This window comes from Oncorhynchus kisutch, linkage group LG13, assembly GCF_002021735.2.
Source record: "Oncorhynchus kisutch isolate 150728-3 linkage group LG13, Okis_V2, whole genome shotgun sequence".
NCBI classification, from domain to species: Eukaryota; Metazoa; Chordata; class Actinopteri; order Salmoniformes; family Salmonidae; genus Oncorhynchus; species Oncorhynchus kisutch.
The window spans coordinates 1,250,429-1,269,113 of record NC_034186.2 but is presented as its reverse complement, the minus strand read 5'-3'; the positions used below and the strand labels follow the sequence as shown (position 1 = coordinate 1,269,113).

Genomic DNA, 18,685 nt, shown 5'->3' with positions numbered 1-18,685 from the left:
CCGGTGTAGGCTGTGATTGGGAGTCTCATATTGTCCGGGTTTGGACGGTGTAGGCCGTGATTGGGAGTCCCATATTGTCCCAGCGCTGTCCGGGTTTGGCCGGTGTAGGCTGTGATTGGGAGTCCCATATTGTCCCAGCGCTGTCCGGGTTTGGCCGTTGTAGGCTGTGATTGGGAGTCCCATATTGTCCCAGCGCTGTCCGGGTTTGGCCGGTGTAGGCTGTGATTGGGAGTCTCATATTGTCCCAGCGCTGTCCGGGTTTGGCCAGTGTAGGCCGTGATTGGGAGTCTCATATTGTCCGGGTTTGGCCGGTGTAGGCCGTGATTGGGGAGTCTCATATTGTCCCAGCGCTGTCCGGGTTTGGCCGGTGTAGGCCGTGATTGGGAGTCTCATATTGTCCGGGTTTGGCCGGTGTAGGCCGTGATTGGGGAGTCTCATATTGTCCCAGCGCTGTCCGGGTTTGGCCGGTGTAGGCCGTGATTGGGAGTCTCATATTGTCCCAGCGTTGTCTGGGTTTGGACGGTGTAGGCCGTGATTGGGAGTCTCATATTGTCCCAGCGCTGTCCGGGTTTGGCCAGTGTAGGCTGTGATTGGGAGTCTCATATTGTCCGGGTTTGGCCAGTGTAGGCCGTGATTGGGGAGTCTCATATTGTCCCAGCGCTGTCCGGGTTTGGCCGGTGTAGGCCGTGATTGGGAGTCTCATATTGTCCGGGTTTGGCCAGTGTAGGCCGTGATTGGGAGTCTCATATTGTCCCAGCATTGTCCGGGTTTGGCCGGTGTAGGCTGTGATTGGGAGTCCCATATTGTCCCAGCGCTGTCCGGGATTGGTCGGTGTAGGCTGTGATTGGGAGTCCCATATTGTCCCAGCGTTGTCCGGGTTTGGCCGGTGTAGGCTGTGATTGGGAGTCTCATATTGTCCGGGTTTGGACGGTGTAGGCCGTGATTGGGAGTCCCATATTGTCCCAGCGCTGTCCGGGTTTGGCCGGTGTAGGCTGTGATTGGGAGTCCCATATTGTCCCAGCGTTGTCCGGGTTTGGCCGTTGTAGGCTGTGATTGGGAGTCCCATATTGTCCCAGCGCTGTCCGGGTTTGGCCGGTGTAGGCTGTGATTGGGAGTCTCATATTGTCCCAGCGCTGTCCGGGTTTGGCCAGTGTAGGCCGTGATTGGGAGTCTCATATTGTCCGGGTTTGGCCGGTGTAGGCCGTGATTGGGAGTCTCATATTGTCCAGGTTTGGCCGGTGTAGGCCGTGATTGGGAGTCTCATATTGTCCGGGTTTGGCCAGTGTAGGCCGTGATTGGGAGTCTCATATTGTCCAAGCGTTGTCCGGGTTTGGCCGGTGTAGGCCGTGATTGGGAGTCCCATATTGTCCCAGCGCTGTCCGGGTTTGGCCGGTGTAGGCTGTGATTGGGAGTCCCATATTGTCCCAGCGTTGTCCGGGTTTGGCCGGTGTAGGCTGTGATTGGGAGTCCCATATTGTCCCAGCGCTGTCCGGGTTTGGCCGGTGTAGGCTGTGATTGGGAGTCCCATATTGTCCCAGCTTTGTCCGGGTTTGGCCGGTGTAGGCTGTGATTGGGAGTCTCATATTGTCCGGGTTTGGACGGTGTAGGCCGTGATTGGGAGTCCCATATTGTCCCAGCGCTGTCCGGGTTTGGCCGGTGTAGGCTGTGATTGGGAGTCCCATATTGTCCCAGCGCTGTCCGGGTTTGGCCGTTGTAGGCTGTGATTGGGAGTCCCATATTGTCCCAGAGCTGTCCGGGTTTGGCCGGTGTAGGCTGTGATTGGGAGTCTCATATTGTCCCAGCGCTGTCCGGGTTTGGCCAGTGTAGGCCGTGATTGGGAGTCTCATATTGTCCGGGTTTGGCCGGTGTAGGCCGTGATTGGGAGTCTCATATTGTCCAGGTTTGGCCGGTGTAGGCCGTGATTGGGAGTCTCATATTGTCCGGGTTTGGCCAGTGTAGGCCGTGATTGGGAGTCTCATATTGTCCCAGCGTTGTCCGGGTTTGGCCGGTGTAGGCCGTGATTGGGAGTCCCATATTGTCCCAGCGTTGTCCAGGTTTGGTCGGTGTAGGCTGTGATTGGGAGTCCCATATTGTCCCAGCGCTGTCCGGGTTTGGCCAGTGTAGGCTGTGATTGGGAGTCCCATATTGTCCCAGCGTTGTCCGGGTTTGGTCGGTGTAGGCTGTGATTGGGAGTCCCATATTGTCCCAGCGCTGTCCGGGTTTGGCCAGTGTAGGCTGTGATTGGGAGTCCCATATTGTCCCAGCGTTGTCCGGGTTTGGCCGGTGTAGGCTGTGATTGGGAGTCCCATATTGTCCCAGCGCTGTCCGGGTTTGGCCGGTGTAGGCTGTGATTGGGAGTCCCATATTGTCCCAGCGTTGTCCGGGTTTGGCCGGTGTAGGCTGTGATTGGGAGTCTGATATTGTCCGGGTTTGGACGGTGTAGGCCGTGATTGGGAGTCCCATATTGTCCCAGCGCTGTCCGGGTTTGGCCGGTGTAGGCTGTGATTGGGAGTCTCATATTGTCCCAGCGCTGTCCGGGTTTGGCCAGTGTAGGCCGTGATTGGGAGTCTCATATTGTCCGGGTTTGGCCGGTGTAGGCCGTGATTGGGAGTCTCATATTGTCCAGGTTTGGCTGGTGTAGGCCGTGATTGGGAGTCTCATATTGTCCGGGTTTGGCCAGTGTAGGCCGTGATTGGGAGTCTCATATTGTCCCAGCGTTGTCCGGGTTTGGCCGGTGTAGGCCGTGATTGGGAGTCCCATATTGTCCCAGCGTTGTCCGGGTTTGGTCGGTGTAGGCTGTGATTGGGAGTCCCATATTGTCCCAGCGCTGTCCGGGTTTGGCCAGTGTAGGCTGTGATTGGGAGTACCATATTGTCCCAGCGTTGTCCGGGTTTGGCCGGTGTAGGCTGTGATTGGGAGTCCCATATTGTCCCAGCGCTGTCCGGGTTTGGCCGGTGTAGGCTGTGATTGGGAGTCCCATATTGTCCCAGCGTTGTCCGGGTTTGGCCGGTGTAGGCTGTGATTGGGAGTCTCATATTGTCCGGGTTTGGACGGTGTAGGCCGTGATTGGGAGTCCCATATTGTCCCAGCGCTGTCCGGGTTTGGCCGGTGTAGGCTGTGATTGGGAGTCCCATATTGTCCCAGCGCTGTCCGGGTTTGGCCGTTGTAGGCTGTGATTGGGAGTCCCATATTGTCCCAGCGCTGTCCGGGTTTGGCCGGTGTAGGCTGTGATTGGGAGTCCCATATTGTCCCAGCGTTGTCTGGGTTTGGCCGGTGTAGGCTGTGATTGGGAGTCTCATATTGTCCGGGTTTGGACGGTGTAGGCTGTGATTGGGAGTCCCATATTGTCCCAGCTCTGTCCGGGTTTGGCCGGTGTAGGCTGTGATTGGGAGTCCCATATTGTCCCAGCGTTGTCCGGGTTTGGCCGGTGTAGGCTGTGATTGGGAGTCTCATATTGTCCGGGTTTGGACGGTGTAGGCCGTGATTGGGAGTCCCATATTGTCAGCGCTGTCCGGGTTTGGCCGGTGTAGGCTGTGATTGGGAGTCCCATATTGTCCCAGCGTTGTCCGGGTTTGGCCAGTGTAGGCTGTGACTGGGAGTCTCATATTGTCCGGGTTTGGACGGTGTAGGCCGTGATTGGGAGTCCCATATTGTCCCAGCGTTGTCCGGGTTTGGCAGGTGTAGGCCGTGATTGGGAGTCCCATATTGTCCCAGCGTTGTCCGGGTTTGGCCGGTGTAGGCTGTGACTGGGAGTCTCATATTGTCCGGGTTTGGACGGTGTAGGCCGTGATTGGGAGTCCCATATTGTCCCAGCGTTGTCCGGGTTTGGCCGGTGTAGGCCGTGATTGGGAGTCCCATATTGTCCCGGCATTGTCCGGGTGTGGCTGTGACTGGGAGTCTCATATTGTCCGGGTTTGGACGGTGTAGGCCGTGATTGGGAGTCCCATATTGTCCCAGCGTTGTCCGGGTTTGGCCGGTGTAGGCCGTGATTGGGAGTCCCATATTGTCCCAGCGTTGTCCGGGTTTGGCCGGTGTAGGCTGTGATTGGGAGTCTCATATTGTCCGGGTTTGGACGGTGTAGGCCGTGATTGGGAGTCCCATATTGTCCCAGCGCTGTCCGGGTTTGGCCGGTGTAGGCTGTGATTGGGAGTCCCATATTGTCCCAGCGTTGTCCGGGTTTGGCCGGTGTAGGCTGTGACTGGGAGTCTCATATTGTCCGGGTTTGGACGGTGTAGGCCGTGATTGGGAGTCCCATATTGTCCCAGCGTCGTCCGGGTTTGGCCGGTGTAGGCCGTGATTGGGAGTCCCATATTGTCCCAGCGTTGTCCGGGTTTGGCCGGTGTAGGCTGTGACTGAGAGTCTCATATTGTCCGGGTTTGGACGGTGTAGGCCGTGATTGGGAGTCCCATATTGTCCCAGCGTTGTCCGGGTTTGGCCGGTGTAGGCCGTGATTGGGAGTCCCATATTGTCCCAGCGTTGTCCGGGTTTGGCCGGTGTAGGCCGTGATTGTAAATAAGAATGAGTTCTTAACTGACAGGTCTACATAAATAAAGGTTAAATAAAAGTTACATATAAATACATTTACAGAGTAGCTACTGTAGGTAGACCACGGTAGTCTAACGTATTTTTATAAAGTAAACAAGCTAGTAATCGATCTTCCATGTTGCAACACTGAGTGTGTCTGCCTGCCTGTTACAAACGGGCCCAGTTAACAATAAGCTAAATATATACTGCTAATTATTCCCTGGCTTCATTTATTGCATAGCTCCAGTTCCATCAGATATACATTGGGGCAAAAAAGTATTTAGTCAGCCACCAATTGTGCAAGTTCTCCCACTTAAAAAGATGAGAGAGGCCTGTAATTTTCATCATAGGTACACTTCAACTATGACAGACAAAATGAGAAAAAAATCCAGAAAATCACATTGTAGGATTTTTTATGAATTTATTTGCAAATTATGGTGTAGTTAAACCTAACACTTCCTCTACATGTGCTTCCAAGGGTATTACAGTCAACAATAACACATGTAGTCTACAGGTTATTTAAATATATATATATATATATATTTCACCTTTATTTAACCAGGTAGGCCAGTTGAGAACAAGTTCTCATTTACAATTGTGACCTGGCCAAGATAAAGCAAAGCAGTTCGACAAAAACAACACAGAGTTACACATGGAATAAAACAAAACATACAGTCGATAATACAGTAGAAAAAGTCGATATACCTGCGTGTGCAAATGAGGTAAGATAAGGGAGGTAAAGGCAATAAAGAGGCCATAGTGGCAAAATAATTACAATATACCAATTTAGCTAGTCTACCTCAAAACAAATGTTAGCTACTGTTAGCTACTGCTAGCTACTGTTAGCTACTGCTAGCTACTGTTAGCTACTGCTAGCTACTGTTAGCTACTGTTAGCTACTGCTAGCTACTGCTAGCTACTGTTAGCTACTGCTAGCTACTGTTAGCTACTGCTCCATGATCCACTGGACTTTAATCTTCTTTTCCAGCTTGCTTTATTTTAATGGATGGACATGTTTTTAAGTTTAGGTGGCTAATGAGGGTTATCTTAACATTTACCACATTTCCTAAGTTTGAAAATGATTTGGTTGGGGATAGCTAAGCTAGTCGATATGTTTCAGCTAGCTAAGCTACCTAGCTTGACGAAGTGGTAACAGTGCGTGGTACCTTGCTATCACATCAGTCCTATGACAGTTACCGGGCATAAGATGTTGATTTATCTGTGGCCAATGGTCAATTAGCCTTCTGTAAATCAATGGAGCACTAAAGATTGGCTTTTTGCTGGCCAGCTCTCTCAGCAGGTACTGCTGTGACATAGTGTCCCCATGAATGACAGCACCCTGAGCCAAACACGCAGAAAGCACTGAGCGAAGGCTTGAACAGCTGCATTAGGAAGCTGCTTTACTCTACAAGAATGTAGCTAAACAACAATGCAATGGGAAAACGACCACATATTTTTATTACATCAAGCTATTTTGTATTAAATGAAATTGTTTGCTTACTGATATTATATATTGTTGGGATATGAAATAACAGAATAGCATGAAATCTCCTCAATATTGGTGTTGCTCCGCCCACTGCATTAGATGTTTCTGTTTATAACTTCTTCTGATTTTCTCCTTGTCTGTTTGTCATTGCTGTCTGTTTGTCCTTGCTGTCTGTTTGTCCTTGCTGTCTGTTTGCCCTTGCTGTCTGTTTGTCCTTGCTGTCTGTTTGTTACTGAGCTGTCTGTTTGTCCTTGCTGTCTGTTTGTCCTTGCTGTCTGTTTGTTACTGAGCTGTCTGTTTGTTACTGAGCTGTCTGTTTGTCCTTGCTGTCTGTTTGTCCTTGCTGTCTGTTTGTCCTTGCTGTCTGTTTGTCCTTGCTGTCTGTTTGTTACTGAGCTGTCTGATTGTCCTTGCTGTCTGTTTGTTCTTGCTGTCTGTTTGTCCTTGCTGTCTGTTTGTCCTTGCTGTCTGTTTGTCCTTGCTGTCTGTTTGTCCTTGCTGTCTGTTTGTTACTGAGCTGTGTTGATGTGTAGGTCAGTCTCTCAGCTTGCAGCCATGTTGCTTCGTTCTGGTTACTGCCTCCTCTCCATTAGTTAATATGCAGTCCTGAGGAACGTTCTGGTTACTGCCTCCTCTCCATTAGTTAATATGCAGTCCTGAGGAACGTTCTGGTTACTGCCTCCTCTCCATTAGTTAATATGCAATCCTGAGGAACGTTCTGGTTACTGCCTCCTCTCCATTAGTTAATATGCAGTCCTGAGGAACGTTCTGGTTACTGCCTCCTCTCCATTAGTTAATATGCAGTCCTGAGGAACGTTCTGGTTACTGCCTCCTCTCCATTAGTTAATGTGCAGTCCTGTGGAACGTTCTGGTTACTGCCTCCTCTCCATTAGTTAATATGCAGTCCTGTGGAACGTTCTGGTTACTGCCTCCTCTCCATTAGTTAATATGCAGTCCTGAGGAACGTTCTGGTTACTGCCTCCTCTCCATTAGTTAATATGCAGTCCTGAGGAAGGTTCTGGTTACTGCCTCCTCTCCATTAGTTAATATGCAGTCCTGAGGAACGTTCTGGTTACTGCCTCCTCTCCATTAGTTAATGTATAGTCCTGAGGAACGTTCTGGTTACTGCCTCCTCTCCATTAGTTAATGTGCAGTCCTGAGGAACGTTCTGGTTACTGCCTCCTCTCCATTAGTTAATGTGCAGTCCTGAGGAACGTTCTGGTTACTGCCTCCTCTCCATTAGCTCATGTGCAGTCCTGAGGAACATTATAGTGAAGGTAAAGTAGTGCACAGTGTTGTACAAGATCTTCAGTTTCTTGGCAATTTCTCTCATGGAAAAGCCTTCATTTCTCAGAACAAGAATAGACTGATGAGTTTCAGAAAAAAGTTATTTGTTTCTGGCCATTTTGAGCCTGTAATTGAACCCACAAATGCTGATGCTCCAGACACTCTAGAGTCTAAAGAAACTAGTCTAAAGAAGGCCAGTTTTATTCCTTTAATAATCAGAACAACAGTTTTCAGCTGTGCTAACATAATTGCAAAATGATCAATTAGCCTTTTAAAATTATAAACTTGGATTAACTAACACAACATGCCATTGGAACACAGGAGTGATGGTTGCTGAAAATGATTATAAAAAATCTGCCGTTTCTAACTACAATGGTCATTTACAACATTAACAAGGTCTACACTCTATTTCTGATCAATTTGATGTTATTTTAGTGGACCGAAAATGTGCTTTTCTTTCAAAAACAAGAACATTTTTAAGTGTCCCCAAACTTTTGAACGGTAGTGTATATCAAAGAATTGGCGAGGGCACTAGAACAGTCTGCAGCACCCGGCCTCATCCTACTAGGATCTGAAGTCAAATGTCTACTGTTTGTTGATGATCAGGTGCTTCTGTCACCAACCAAGGAGGGCCAACAGCAGCACCTAGATTTTCGGCACAGATTCTGTCAGACCTGGGCCCTGACAGTAAATCTAAGTAAGACAAAAATAAGTTGCAAGGACCACAAAAACAAATTAAATCTACACACTGTTGCCCTAGAGCACACAAAACTATGAATACCACAGCCAAAACATCAGCGCCAGAGGTAACTTCCACAAAGCTGTGAACGATCTGAGAGACAAGGCAAGAAGTGCCTTCTATGCCATCACTACGAACATAAAATTCGACATACCAATGAGGATCTGGCAAAAAATACATGAATCAGTTGTATAACTCAATACCCTTTATGGTTGTGAGGTTTTGGGGTCCGCTCACCAACCAAGAATTGACTAAATGGGACAAACACCAAATTGAGACTCTGCACGCAGAAATCTGCAAAAATATCCTCAGTTTACAACGTAAAACACCAAATAATGCATGCAGAGCAGAATTAGGCCAATACCTGTAAATGATCAAAATCCAGAAAAGAGACGTTAAATTCTACAACCACCTAAAAGGAAGTGATTCCCAAACCTTCCATAACAAAGCCATCACCTACAGAGAGATGAACCTGGAGAAGAGTCCCCTAAGCAAGCTGGTCCTGGAGCTCCATCAGAGCCCCAGGACAGCAGCACAATTAGACCCAACCAAACCATGAGAAAACAAAATAGTTACTTGACACATTGTAAAGAATTTTCCGAAATAACAGAGCAAACGAAAATGCTATTTCGCCCTAAACAGAGAGTACACAGTGACCCAATATTAAGGAATGCTTTGACTACAGATCCAGCTTTGACTGTATATACAGACTCCGTGATCATAGCCTTGCTATTGAGAGATGCCGCCATAGGCAGACCTGGCTCTCAAGAGAAGACAGGCTATGTGCACACTGCCCACAAAATGAGGTGGAAACTGATCTGCACTTCCTAACCTCCTGCCAAATGTATGACCATATTAGAGACATTTATTTCCCCTAGATTATACAGATCCACAAAGAATTCTAAAACAAACCTGATTTTGATAAACTCCCATATCTACTGGGTGAAATACCACAGTGTGACATCACAGCAGCAAGATTTGTGACCTGTTGCCACAAGAAAAGGGCAACCAGTGAAGAACAAACACCATTGTAAATACAACCCATATTTATGTTTATTTATTTTCCCTTTTGTACTTTAACTATTTGCACATCGTTACAACATTGTGTATTTACCAAATATGACATTTGACATGTCTTTATTCTTTTGTAACTTCTGTGAGTGTAATGTTTACTGTTAATTATTATTATTTTATTGTTTACTTCACTTTTGTTTATCTATTTCACTTGCTTTGGCAATGTAACCTATGTTTCCCATGCCAATAAAGCCCTTTGAATTGAGATATATGAGAAGAGAGAAGGAGAGATATGTAGAGAGGGAGTGAGTAAGAGAGGGAGGTATAGCGAGAGGGACAGAGAGAGAGAGAGGGACAGAGAGAGAGGGACAGAGAGAGAGGGACAGAGAGAGAGAGAGAGAGGGACAGAGAGAGAGGGACAGAGAGAGAGGGACAGAGAGAGAGGGACAGAGAGAGAGGGACAGAGAGAGAGAGAGAGAGAGAGAGAGAGGGACAGAGAGAGAGAGAGAGAGAGAGAGAGGGACAGAGAGAGAGAGAGAGGGACAGAGAGAGAGAGGGACAGAGGGACAGAGAGAGAGAGAGGGACAGAGAGAGAGAGAGAGAGAGAGAGAGAGAGAGAGAGAGAGAGAGAGAGAGAGAGAGAGAGAGAGAGAGGGGCAGAGAGAGGGGCAGAGAGAGAGAGAGAGAGAGAGAGAGGGGCAGAGAGAGAGAGAGAGAGAGAGAGAGAGAGAGAGAGAGAGAGAGAGAGAGAGAGAGAGGAAAGGAGATAGGGACAGAGAGAGAGAGAGAGAGAGAGAGAGAGGGACAGAGAGAGAGGGATAGAGAGAGAGGGAGGTATAGAGAGAGGGACAGAGAGAAAGGGACAGAGAGAGAGGGATAGAGAGAGGGACAGAGAGAGAGGGGGGAATAGAGAGACAGAGAGAAAGAAAGGGCGCGAGAGGGATAAATAGAGAGGGAGAGGGAGGGAGATGGGGGGAGAGAGAGGGAGATGGGGGGAGAGAGAGGGACAGAGAGAGATAGAGACAGAGAGAGAGGGGCAGAGAGAGAGAGAGAGAGAGAGAGAGAGAGAGAGAGAGAGGGGCAGAGAGAGGGGCAGAGAGAGAGAGAGAGAGAGAGAGGGGCAGAGAGAGAGAGAGAGAGAGAGAGAGAGAGAGAGAGGAAAGGAGATAGGGACAGAGAGAGAGAGAGAGAGAGAGAGGGACAGAGAGAGAGGGATAGAGAGAGAGGGAGGTATAGAGAGAGGGACAGAGAGAAAGGGACAGAGAGAGAGGGATAGAGAGAGGGACAGAGAGAGAGGGGGGAATAGAGAGACAGAGAGAAAGAAAGGGCGCGAGAGGGATAAATAGAGAGGGAGAGGGAGGGAGATGGGGGGAGAGAGAGGGAGATGGGGGGAGAGAGAGGGAGATGAGGGAGATGGGGGAGAGAGGGAGATGGGGGAGAGAGGGAGATGGGGGAGAGAGGGAGATGGGCGGCAGGGTAGCCTAGTGGTTAGAGTGTTGGACTAGTAATCGGAAGGTTGCAAGTTCAAACCCCCGAGCTGACAAGGTACAAATCTGTCGTTCTGCCCCTGAACAGGCAGTTAACCCACTGTTCCTAGGCCGTCATTGAAAATAAGAATTTGTTCTTAACTGACTTGCATAGTTAAATAAAGGTAAAATAAAAATAAAAAGATGGGGAGAGAGAGAGAACAGAGTGTATGGGAGGTTTTTTTTTAAATATGAAGAAATATATGAGAGCAGTCTGGGGAGGGAAGGTCTGGCGAGGGAAGGTCTGGCAGATGAACAGTTTTAGGAAACAGTCTGGGGAGAACAGTCTGGGGAAGGAAGGTCTGGGAGGTGAAGAGACTGTTTTATATGCAGGAAACAGTCTGGGAGGGAAGGTCTGGGAGATGAAGAGAGAGTTTTATATGCAAGAAACAGTCTAGAGAGGTGTCTAGAGAGTGATGGTGTCTTTCCCCGTCAATAACATAATGGGCTCTATTTGAACAAACCTAACGCTGGCGGTAGTGCTATATAGATCTGGGGTTGTGTCAGCAATATTTAAGCTATTTTCACAGCCGTTATTATGAGCGGAATGGCTGGCAGTGGCGAGAAAGGTGATTGATGGTCTTTGCATTGTCATCAACTCCGATTTGTCTGTGGCACGGCATATTCTAGTCCTGGTCCGTTGTGGATTGGTACTATATTAAATAGCATAGGCTTCATTAACGAATGATAGCAACGGTAAACACATTTTTCCTCAATATTGTTTTGGAGTGTTGACAGTCAACATTGTTGTAATTGACTTCAACGAGTATAAGCCTTTTATGCCTCACTTCTCTAATATAAAGTACCAGCCTCCAGGGAATTGTATCGTGTGTGTGTGTGATGCACGTTGTCAATAAGACAGATATGGCCACTACTGTTGATATGATGTTATAGGACTGAATCATTTGAAGAGCCTGTTTGGGAGGAGCATGTTTTTTGGTTACAGGACCAGGGGCGCTCTTTAGAAATGGGGATGGATATGAGCCAAATGGAGTATGAATTGCAGGTAGGCCTATGTCTACTGAGAATAATGCAGAAGCCTCACCAGCAGACCATTTAGAAACCTGTTATGGATAGGCTCCTTTGCTGAAGCACGATTCTCTGGGTCTTCCTGGGTCTAGGGCTGTATCTTACCATTCTCTGGGTCTTCCTGGGTCTAGGGCTCTATCTTACCATTCTCTGGGTCTTCCTGGGTCTAGGGCTCTATCTTACCATTCTCTGGGTCTTCCTGGGTCTAGGGCTCTATCTTACCATTCTCTGGGTCTTCCTGGGTCTAGGGCTCTATCTTACCATTCTCTGGGTCTTCCTGGGTCTAGGGCTGTATCTTACCATTCTCTGGGTCTTCCTGGGTCTAGGGCTGTATCTTACCATTCTCTGGGTCTTCCTGGGTCTAGGGCTCTATCTTACCATTCTCTGGGTCTTCCTGGGTCTAGGGCTCTATCTTACCATTCTCTGGGTCTTCCTGGGTCTGGGCTGTATCTTACCATTCTCTGGGTCTTCCTGGGTCTAGGGCTCTATCTTACCATTCTCTGGGTCTTCCTGGGTCTAGGGCTGTATCTTACCATTCTCTGGGTCTTCCTGGGTCTAGGGCTGTATCTTACCATTCTCTGGGTCTGGGGGCTGTATCTTACCATTCTCTGGGTCTTCCTGGGTCTAGGGATGTATAAGCCATGGTAAGCCACGATAAGGAAGACACCAGACACATTGATGTTGAACCAGTTTTCATTAAAGTAGGGTGAGGTTGTTGTTTTCTTTACTTCTTCAGGATCGGTGTCCCTTCCACGGGACGGTTGACCTAATGTAGGCTAATTCGATTAGCATGAGGTTGTAAGTAACAAGAACATTTCCCAGGACATAAACATATATGATGTTGTCAGAAAGCTTAAATTCTTGTAAATCTAACTGCACGGTTCAATATACAGTAACTATTACAGTGAAATAATACCATGCTATTGTTTGAGGAGAGTGCACACTTTTAAACATAAAAAGTTATTAATAAACAAATTAGGCACATTTTGGTAGAAATGCAATGGTTCATTGGATCAGTCTAACACCTTGCCCACACACTGCTGCCATCTAGTGGCCAAAATCTAAATTTCAAAGAAGATGGTACAAAAAAGAATACAAAAGAACGGTTGGTTTTGTCTTTGTATTATCTTCTACCAGATCTATTGTGTTATATTCTCCTACATTCTTTTCACATTTACACAAATTACAAAGTGTTTCCTTTCAAATGGTACCAAGAATATGAATATCCTTGCTTCAGGGCCTGAGCTAAGTGAAAATTTGGAAAAAAGGGGACTGATCCTTAAGAGGTATAATCAAACAAAAAGGAAAACTTGTCAGAGTCTAGGTGATGTGGGTAAGGGGGAGTCAGTCGCAGGACATAGATGAGTAATAATAGTAACTTTACTCAAAAATAATCTTCCAACAAAAATCCAGATTGACAACAATAAACACGCACAAGCCATGATGGCTCCAGAGGGTCAAAAAGGGAAATAATTCAAACGTAATGGGAACCAGGTGTGTACAGTCAAGACAAAACAAATGGAAAAAACATGTAGATCGGTGGAGGCTAGAAAGCCGGTGATGTCGACCACCGAACACCGCCCGAACAAGGAGAGGCACCAACTTCGGTGGAAGTCATGACAAAACTAAAAATTGTTACAGGAAAATAAATATTCCTAAATAAAAGTGAAGTATGTCATCTCTCGTTCCGTATAGCATAGAGGGGTTTTAAATCCACAATAATTACAGAGCTGTATAAAATTATGTAATAGCCTATAGATAAAAAGAGTATGTCTGCTCACTGTTTTTCTGCTGACACACTTTTAATAGGATTATCGGTAGTTTTGACTATTGGCCAAAGGAGCATCACAAAAAACAACCTACCTTAATTGAGGAGGGGAGGATATACTTGGTTTTTAATCATAGGAAACAAAATAGGACGCTTTGTGTCTGGATAGACTGTGCTTCTGCTGTCAAAATCCATGCCATCACCAACCGTTAAGACCAGCTGTCAACTGGTACTTTGGGACATGGTTTTAGGGACACACATCAGATATTGCCACCCCTCCCACCTCAGCGCAAGCAAGCTCATATAAGATAGGTAAATTATCGTTCCTGGTACTAAGGTTTGAAAGTAGAAGCCAGCGTGTGTTTGCTCTAGCTTAACGGCAGCTGAAAAAACATCCAATATGTCTGGACAGATAAGATAGTGTACTGAAAGATAGTGTCCTGAAATATACTGTACTGAAAGATAGTGGGGCGGCAGGGTAGCCTAGTGGTTAGAGCGTTGGACTAGTAACCGGAAGGTTGTGAGTTCAAACCCCCGAGCTGACAAGGTACAAATCTGTCGTTCTGCCCCTGAACAGGCAGTTAACCCACTGTTCCCAGGCCGTCATTGAAAATAAGAATTTGTTCTTAACTGACTTGCCTGGTTAAATAAAGGTAAAATAAAAAAAATAAAAAATAAATAGTGTACTGAAAGATAGTGTACTGGAAAGATAGTGTACTGGAAAGATAGTGTACTTGAAAGATAGTGTACTGAAAGATAGTGTACTGAAAGATAGTGTACTGAAAGATAGTGTCCTGGTAAGATAGTGTACTGAAAGATAGTGTACTGAAAGAGGGTGTCCTGGTAAGATAGTGTACTGAAAGATAGTGTACTGAAAGATAGTGTACTGAAAGAGGGTGTACTGGTAAGATAGTGTCCTGGTAAAATAGTGTACTGAAAGATAGTGTCCTGGTAAGATAGTGTACTGAAAGAGGGTGTACTGGTAAGATAGTGTACTGGTAAGATACTGTATTGAAAGATAGTGTACTGATAAGATAATGTACTGAAAGATAGTGTACTGGTAAGATAGTGTACTGAAAGATAGTGTACTGAAAGATAGTGTACTGGTAAGATAGTGTACTGAAATATGGTGTACTGGTAAGATGCTGTACTGAAAGATACTCTACTGAAATAAACTGTATTGAAAGGCTGTGGAGAAAGTTGGTGTTGAATTTACAGTACAGCAACCAGAAACAGAACTGAAACATCTCTTTCCTATCCAGGGATAACCACGGTGTTGACCATGACCACTCTGAGCACAGTGGCAAGGACGTCACTTCCCAGGGTTTCCTACGTGACGGCCATGGACCTCTTCGTCACTGTGTGTTTCCTGTTTGTGTTCGCTGCGTTGATGGAGTATGCCACACTCAACTACTATTCATACGGTGCCAGCCCAAGACCCAGACCACGGAACAGCCAGAGAATGGTAAGATAGAGCCACAGCCCAAGACCCAGACCACGGAACACCCAGAGAATGGTAAGATAGAGCCGCAACCCTAAACCCAGGAAGACCCAGACCAAGGAACACCCAGAGAATGGTAAGATAGAGCCCAAGACCCAGACCACGGAACAGCCAGAGAATGGTGAGATACAGCTACAGACCCAGACCACGGAACACCCAGAGAATGGTAAGATAGAGCCACAGCCCGAGACCCAGACCACGGAACACCCAGAGAATGGTAAGATAGAGCCACAGCCCGAGACCCAGGAAGACCCAGAGAATGGTAAGATAGAGCCACAGCCCGAGACCCAGACCATGGAACACCCAGAGAATGGTAAGATAGAGCCACAGCCCAAGACCCAGACCACGGAACACCCAGAGAATGGTAAGATACACCCACAGCCCGAGACCCAGGAAGACCCAGAGAATGGTAAGATACAGCTACAGCCCAAGACCCAGACCACGGAACACCCAGAGAATGGTAAGATACAGCTACAGGCCCAGGAAGACCCAGAGAATGGTAAGATACAACTACAGAACCAGGAAGACCCAGAGAATGATAAGATACACCCACAGCCCGAGACCAAGGAAGGCCCAGAGAATGGTAAGATAGAGCCACAACCCTAATCCCAGGAAGACCCAGAGAATGGTAAGATAGAGCCACAGCCCAAGACCCAGGAAGACCCAGAGAATGGTAAGATACAGCCCGAGACCCAGGAAGACCCAGAGAATGGTAAGATACAGCCCAGACCCAGAGAATGGTAAGATACAGCTACAGGCCCAGGAAGACCCTGAGAATGGTAAGATAGAGCCCTAGACCCAGGAAGACCCAGAGAATGGTAAGATACAGAAACAGACTCAGGAAAACATTTGTGACTGATATATTAGTCAGACCTGGTCTGCCCTCCCTCCTTCATTATTAATACTATATATTAGTCAGAGCCCTCCCTCCTTCATTATTAATACTATATATTAGTCAGAGACATCCCTCCTTCATTATTAATACTATATATTAGTCAGAGACATCCCTCCTTCATTATTAATACTATATATTAGTCAGAGCCCCCCCTCCTCCATTATTAATACTATATATTAGTCAGAGCCCTCCCTCCTTCATTATTAATACTATATATTAGTCAGAGCCTGGTCTGCCCTCCCTCCTTCATTATTAATACTATATATTAGTCAGAGCCCTCCCTCCTTCATTATTAATACTATATATTAGTCAGAGCCTGGTCTGCCCTCCCTCCTTCATTATTAATACTATATATTAGTCAGAGCCTCCCTCCTTCATTATTAATACTATATATTAGTCAGAGCCCCCCCTCCTTCATTATTAATACTATATATTAGTCAGAGCCCCCCTCCTTCATTATTAATACTATATATTAGTCAGAGCCCTCCCTCCTTCATTATTAATACTATATATTAGTCAGAGCCTGGTCTGCCCTCCCTCCTTCATTATTAATACTATATATTAGTCAGAGCCCTCCCTCCTTCATTATTAATACTATATATTAGTCAGAGCCCTCCCTCCTTCATTATTAATACTATATATTAGTCAGAGCCCTCCCTCCTTCATTATTAATACTATATATTAGTCAGAGCCCTCCCTCCTTCATTCATTATTAATACTATATATTAGTCAGAGCCCTCCCCCCTCCATTATTAATACTATATATTAGTCAGAGCCCTCCCTCCTTCATTATTAATACTATATATTAGTCAGAGCCCCTCCCTCCTTCATTATTAATACTATATATTAGTCAGAGCCCTCCCTCCTTCATTATTAATACTATATATTAGTCAGAGCCCTCCCTCCTTCATTATTAATACTATATATTAGTCAGAGCCCCTCCCTCCTTCATTATTAATACTATATATTAGTCAGAGCCCCCCTCCTTCATTATTAATACTATATATTAGTCAGAGCCCTCCCTCCTTCATTATTAATACTATATATTAGTCAGAGCCTGGTCTGCCCTCCCTCCTTCATTATTAATACTATATATTAGTCAGAGCCCTCCCTCCTTCATTATTAATACTATATATTAGTCAGAGCCTGGTCTGCCCTCCCTCCTTCATTATTATTACTATATATTAGTCAGAGCCCTCCCTCCTTCATTATTAATACTATATATTAGTCAGAGCCCCCCTCCTTCATTATTAATACTATATATTAGTCAGAGCCCCCCTCCTTCATTATTAATACTATATATTAGTCAGTGCCCCCTCCTTCATTATTAATACTATATATTAGTCAGAGCCCTCCCTCCTTCATTATTAATACTATATATTAGTCAGAGCCCCCCCTCCTTCATTATTAATACTATATATTAGTCAGAGCCCCCCCTCCTTCATTATTAATACTATATATTAGTCAGAGCCTGGTCTGCCCTCCCTCCTTCATTATTAATACTATATATTAGTCAGAGCCCCCCCCCTCCTTCATTATTAATACTATATATTAGTCAGAGCCCTCCCTCCTTCATTATTAATACTATATATTAGTCAGAGCCCTCCCTCCTTCATTATTAATACTATATATTAGTCAGAGCCCCCCTCCATTATTAATACTATATATTAGTCAGAGCCCTCCCTCCTTCATTATTAATACTATATATTAGTCAGAGCCTGGTCTGCCCTCCCTCCTTCATTATTAATACTATATATTAGTCAGAGCCCTCCCTCCTTCATTATTAATACTATATACAGTGCCTTGCGAAAGTATTCGGCCCCCTTGAACTTTGAGACCTTTTGCCACATTTCAGGCTTCAAACATAAAGATATAAAACTGTATTTTTTTGTGAAGAATCAACAACAAGTGGGACACAATCATGAAGTGGAACGACATTTATTGGATATTTCAAACTTTTTTAACAAATCAAAAACTGAAAAATTGGGCGTGCAAAATTATTCAGCCCCCTTAAGTTAATACTTTGTAGCACCACCTTTTGCTGCGATTACAGCTTTAAGTCGCTTGGGGTATGTCTCTATCAGTTTTGCACATCGAGAGACTGAAATATTTTCCCATTCCTCCTTGCAAAACAGCTCGAGCTGTGGATATGTTTATTTTTGAACCATTCCATTGTAGATTTTGCTTTATGTTTTGGATCATTGTCTTGTTGGAAGACAAATCTCCGTCCCAGTCTCAGGTCTTTTGCAGACTCCATCAGGTTTTCTTCCAGAATGGTCCTGTATTTGGCTCCATCCATCTTCCCATCAATTTTAACCATCTTCCCTGTCCCTGCTGCTGAAAAGCAGGCCCAAACCATGATGCTGCCACCACCATTTTGACAGTGGGGATGGTGTGTTCAGGGTGATGAGCTCTGTTGCTTTTATGCCAAACATAACGTTTTGCATTGTTGCCAAGAAGTTCGATTTTGGTTTCATCTGACCAGAGCACCTTCTTCCACATGTTTGGTGTGTCTCCCAGGTGGCTTGTGGCAAACTTTAAACGACACTTTTTATGGATATCTTTAAGAAATGGCTTTCTTCTTGCCACTCTTCCATAAAGGCCAGATTTGTGCAATATACGACTGATTGTTGTCCTATGGACAGAGTCTCCCACCTCAGCTGTAGATCTCTGCAGTTCATCCAGAGTGATCATGGGCCTCTTGGCTGCATCTCTGATCAGTCTTCTCCTTGTATGAGCTGAAAGTTTAGAGGGACGGCCAGGTCTTGGTAGATTTGCAGTGGTCTGATACTCCTTCCATTTCAATATTATTGCTTGCACAGTGCTCCTTGGGATGTTTAAAGCTTGGGAAATCTTTTTGTATCCAAATCCGGCTTTAAACTTCTTCGGACCTGCCTGGTGTGTTCCTTGTTCTTC

The 18,685-nt window shown here is 46.0% G+C and overlaps 1 protein-coding gene across 1 annotated transcript in view; it reads left to right on the top strand.

Annotated features, from left to right (window-relative positions):
* The window catches only part of LOC109880527 (gamma-aminobutyric acid receptor subunit gamma-3), a 313,558-nt gene that overhangs the window by 290,665 nt on the left and 4,208 nt on the right, over positions 1-18,685 (top strand). The window contains 2 exon segments of the mRNA XM_074933749.1: positions 14,636-14,803; positions 14,848-14,889. Of these exon segments, the coding sequence (XP_074789850.1) occupies positions 14,636-14,803; positions 14,848-14,889 (210 nt within the window).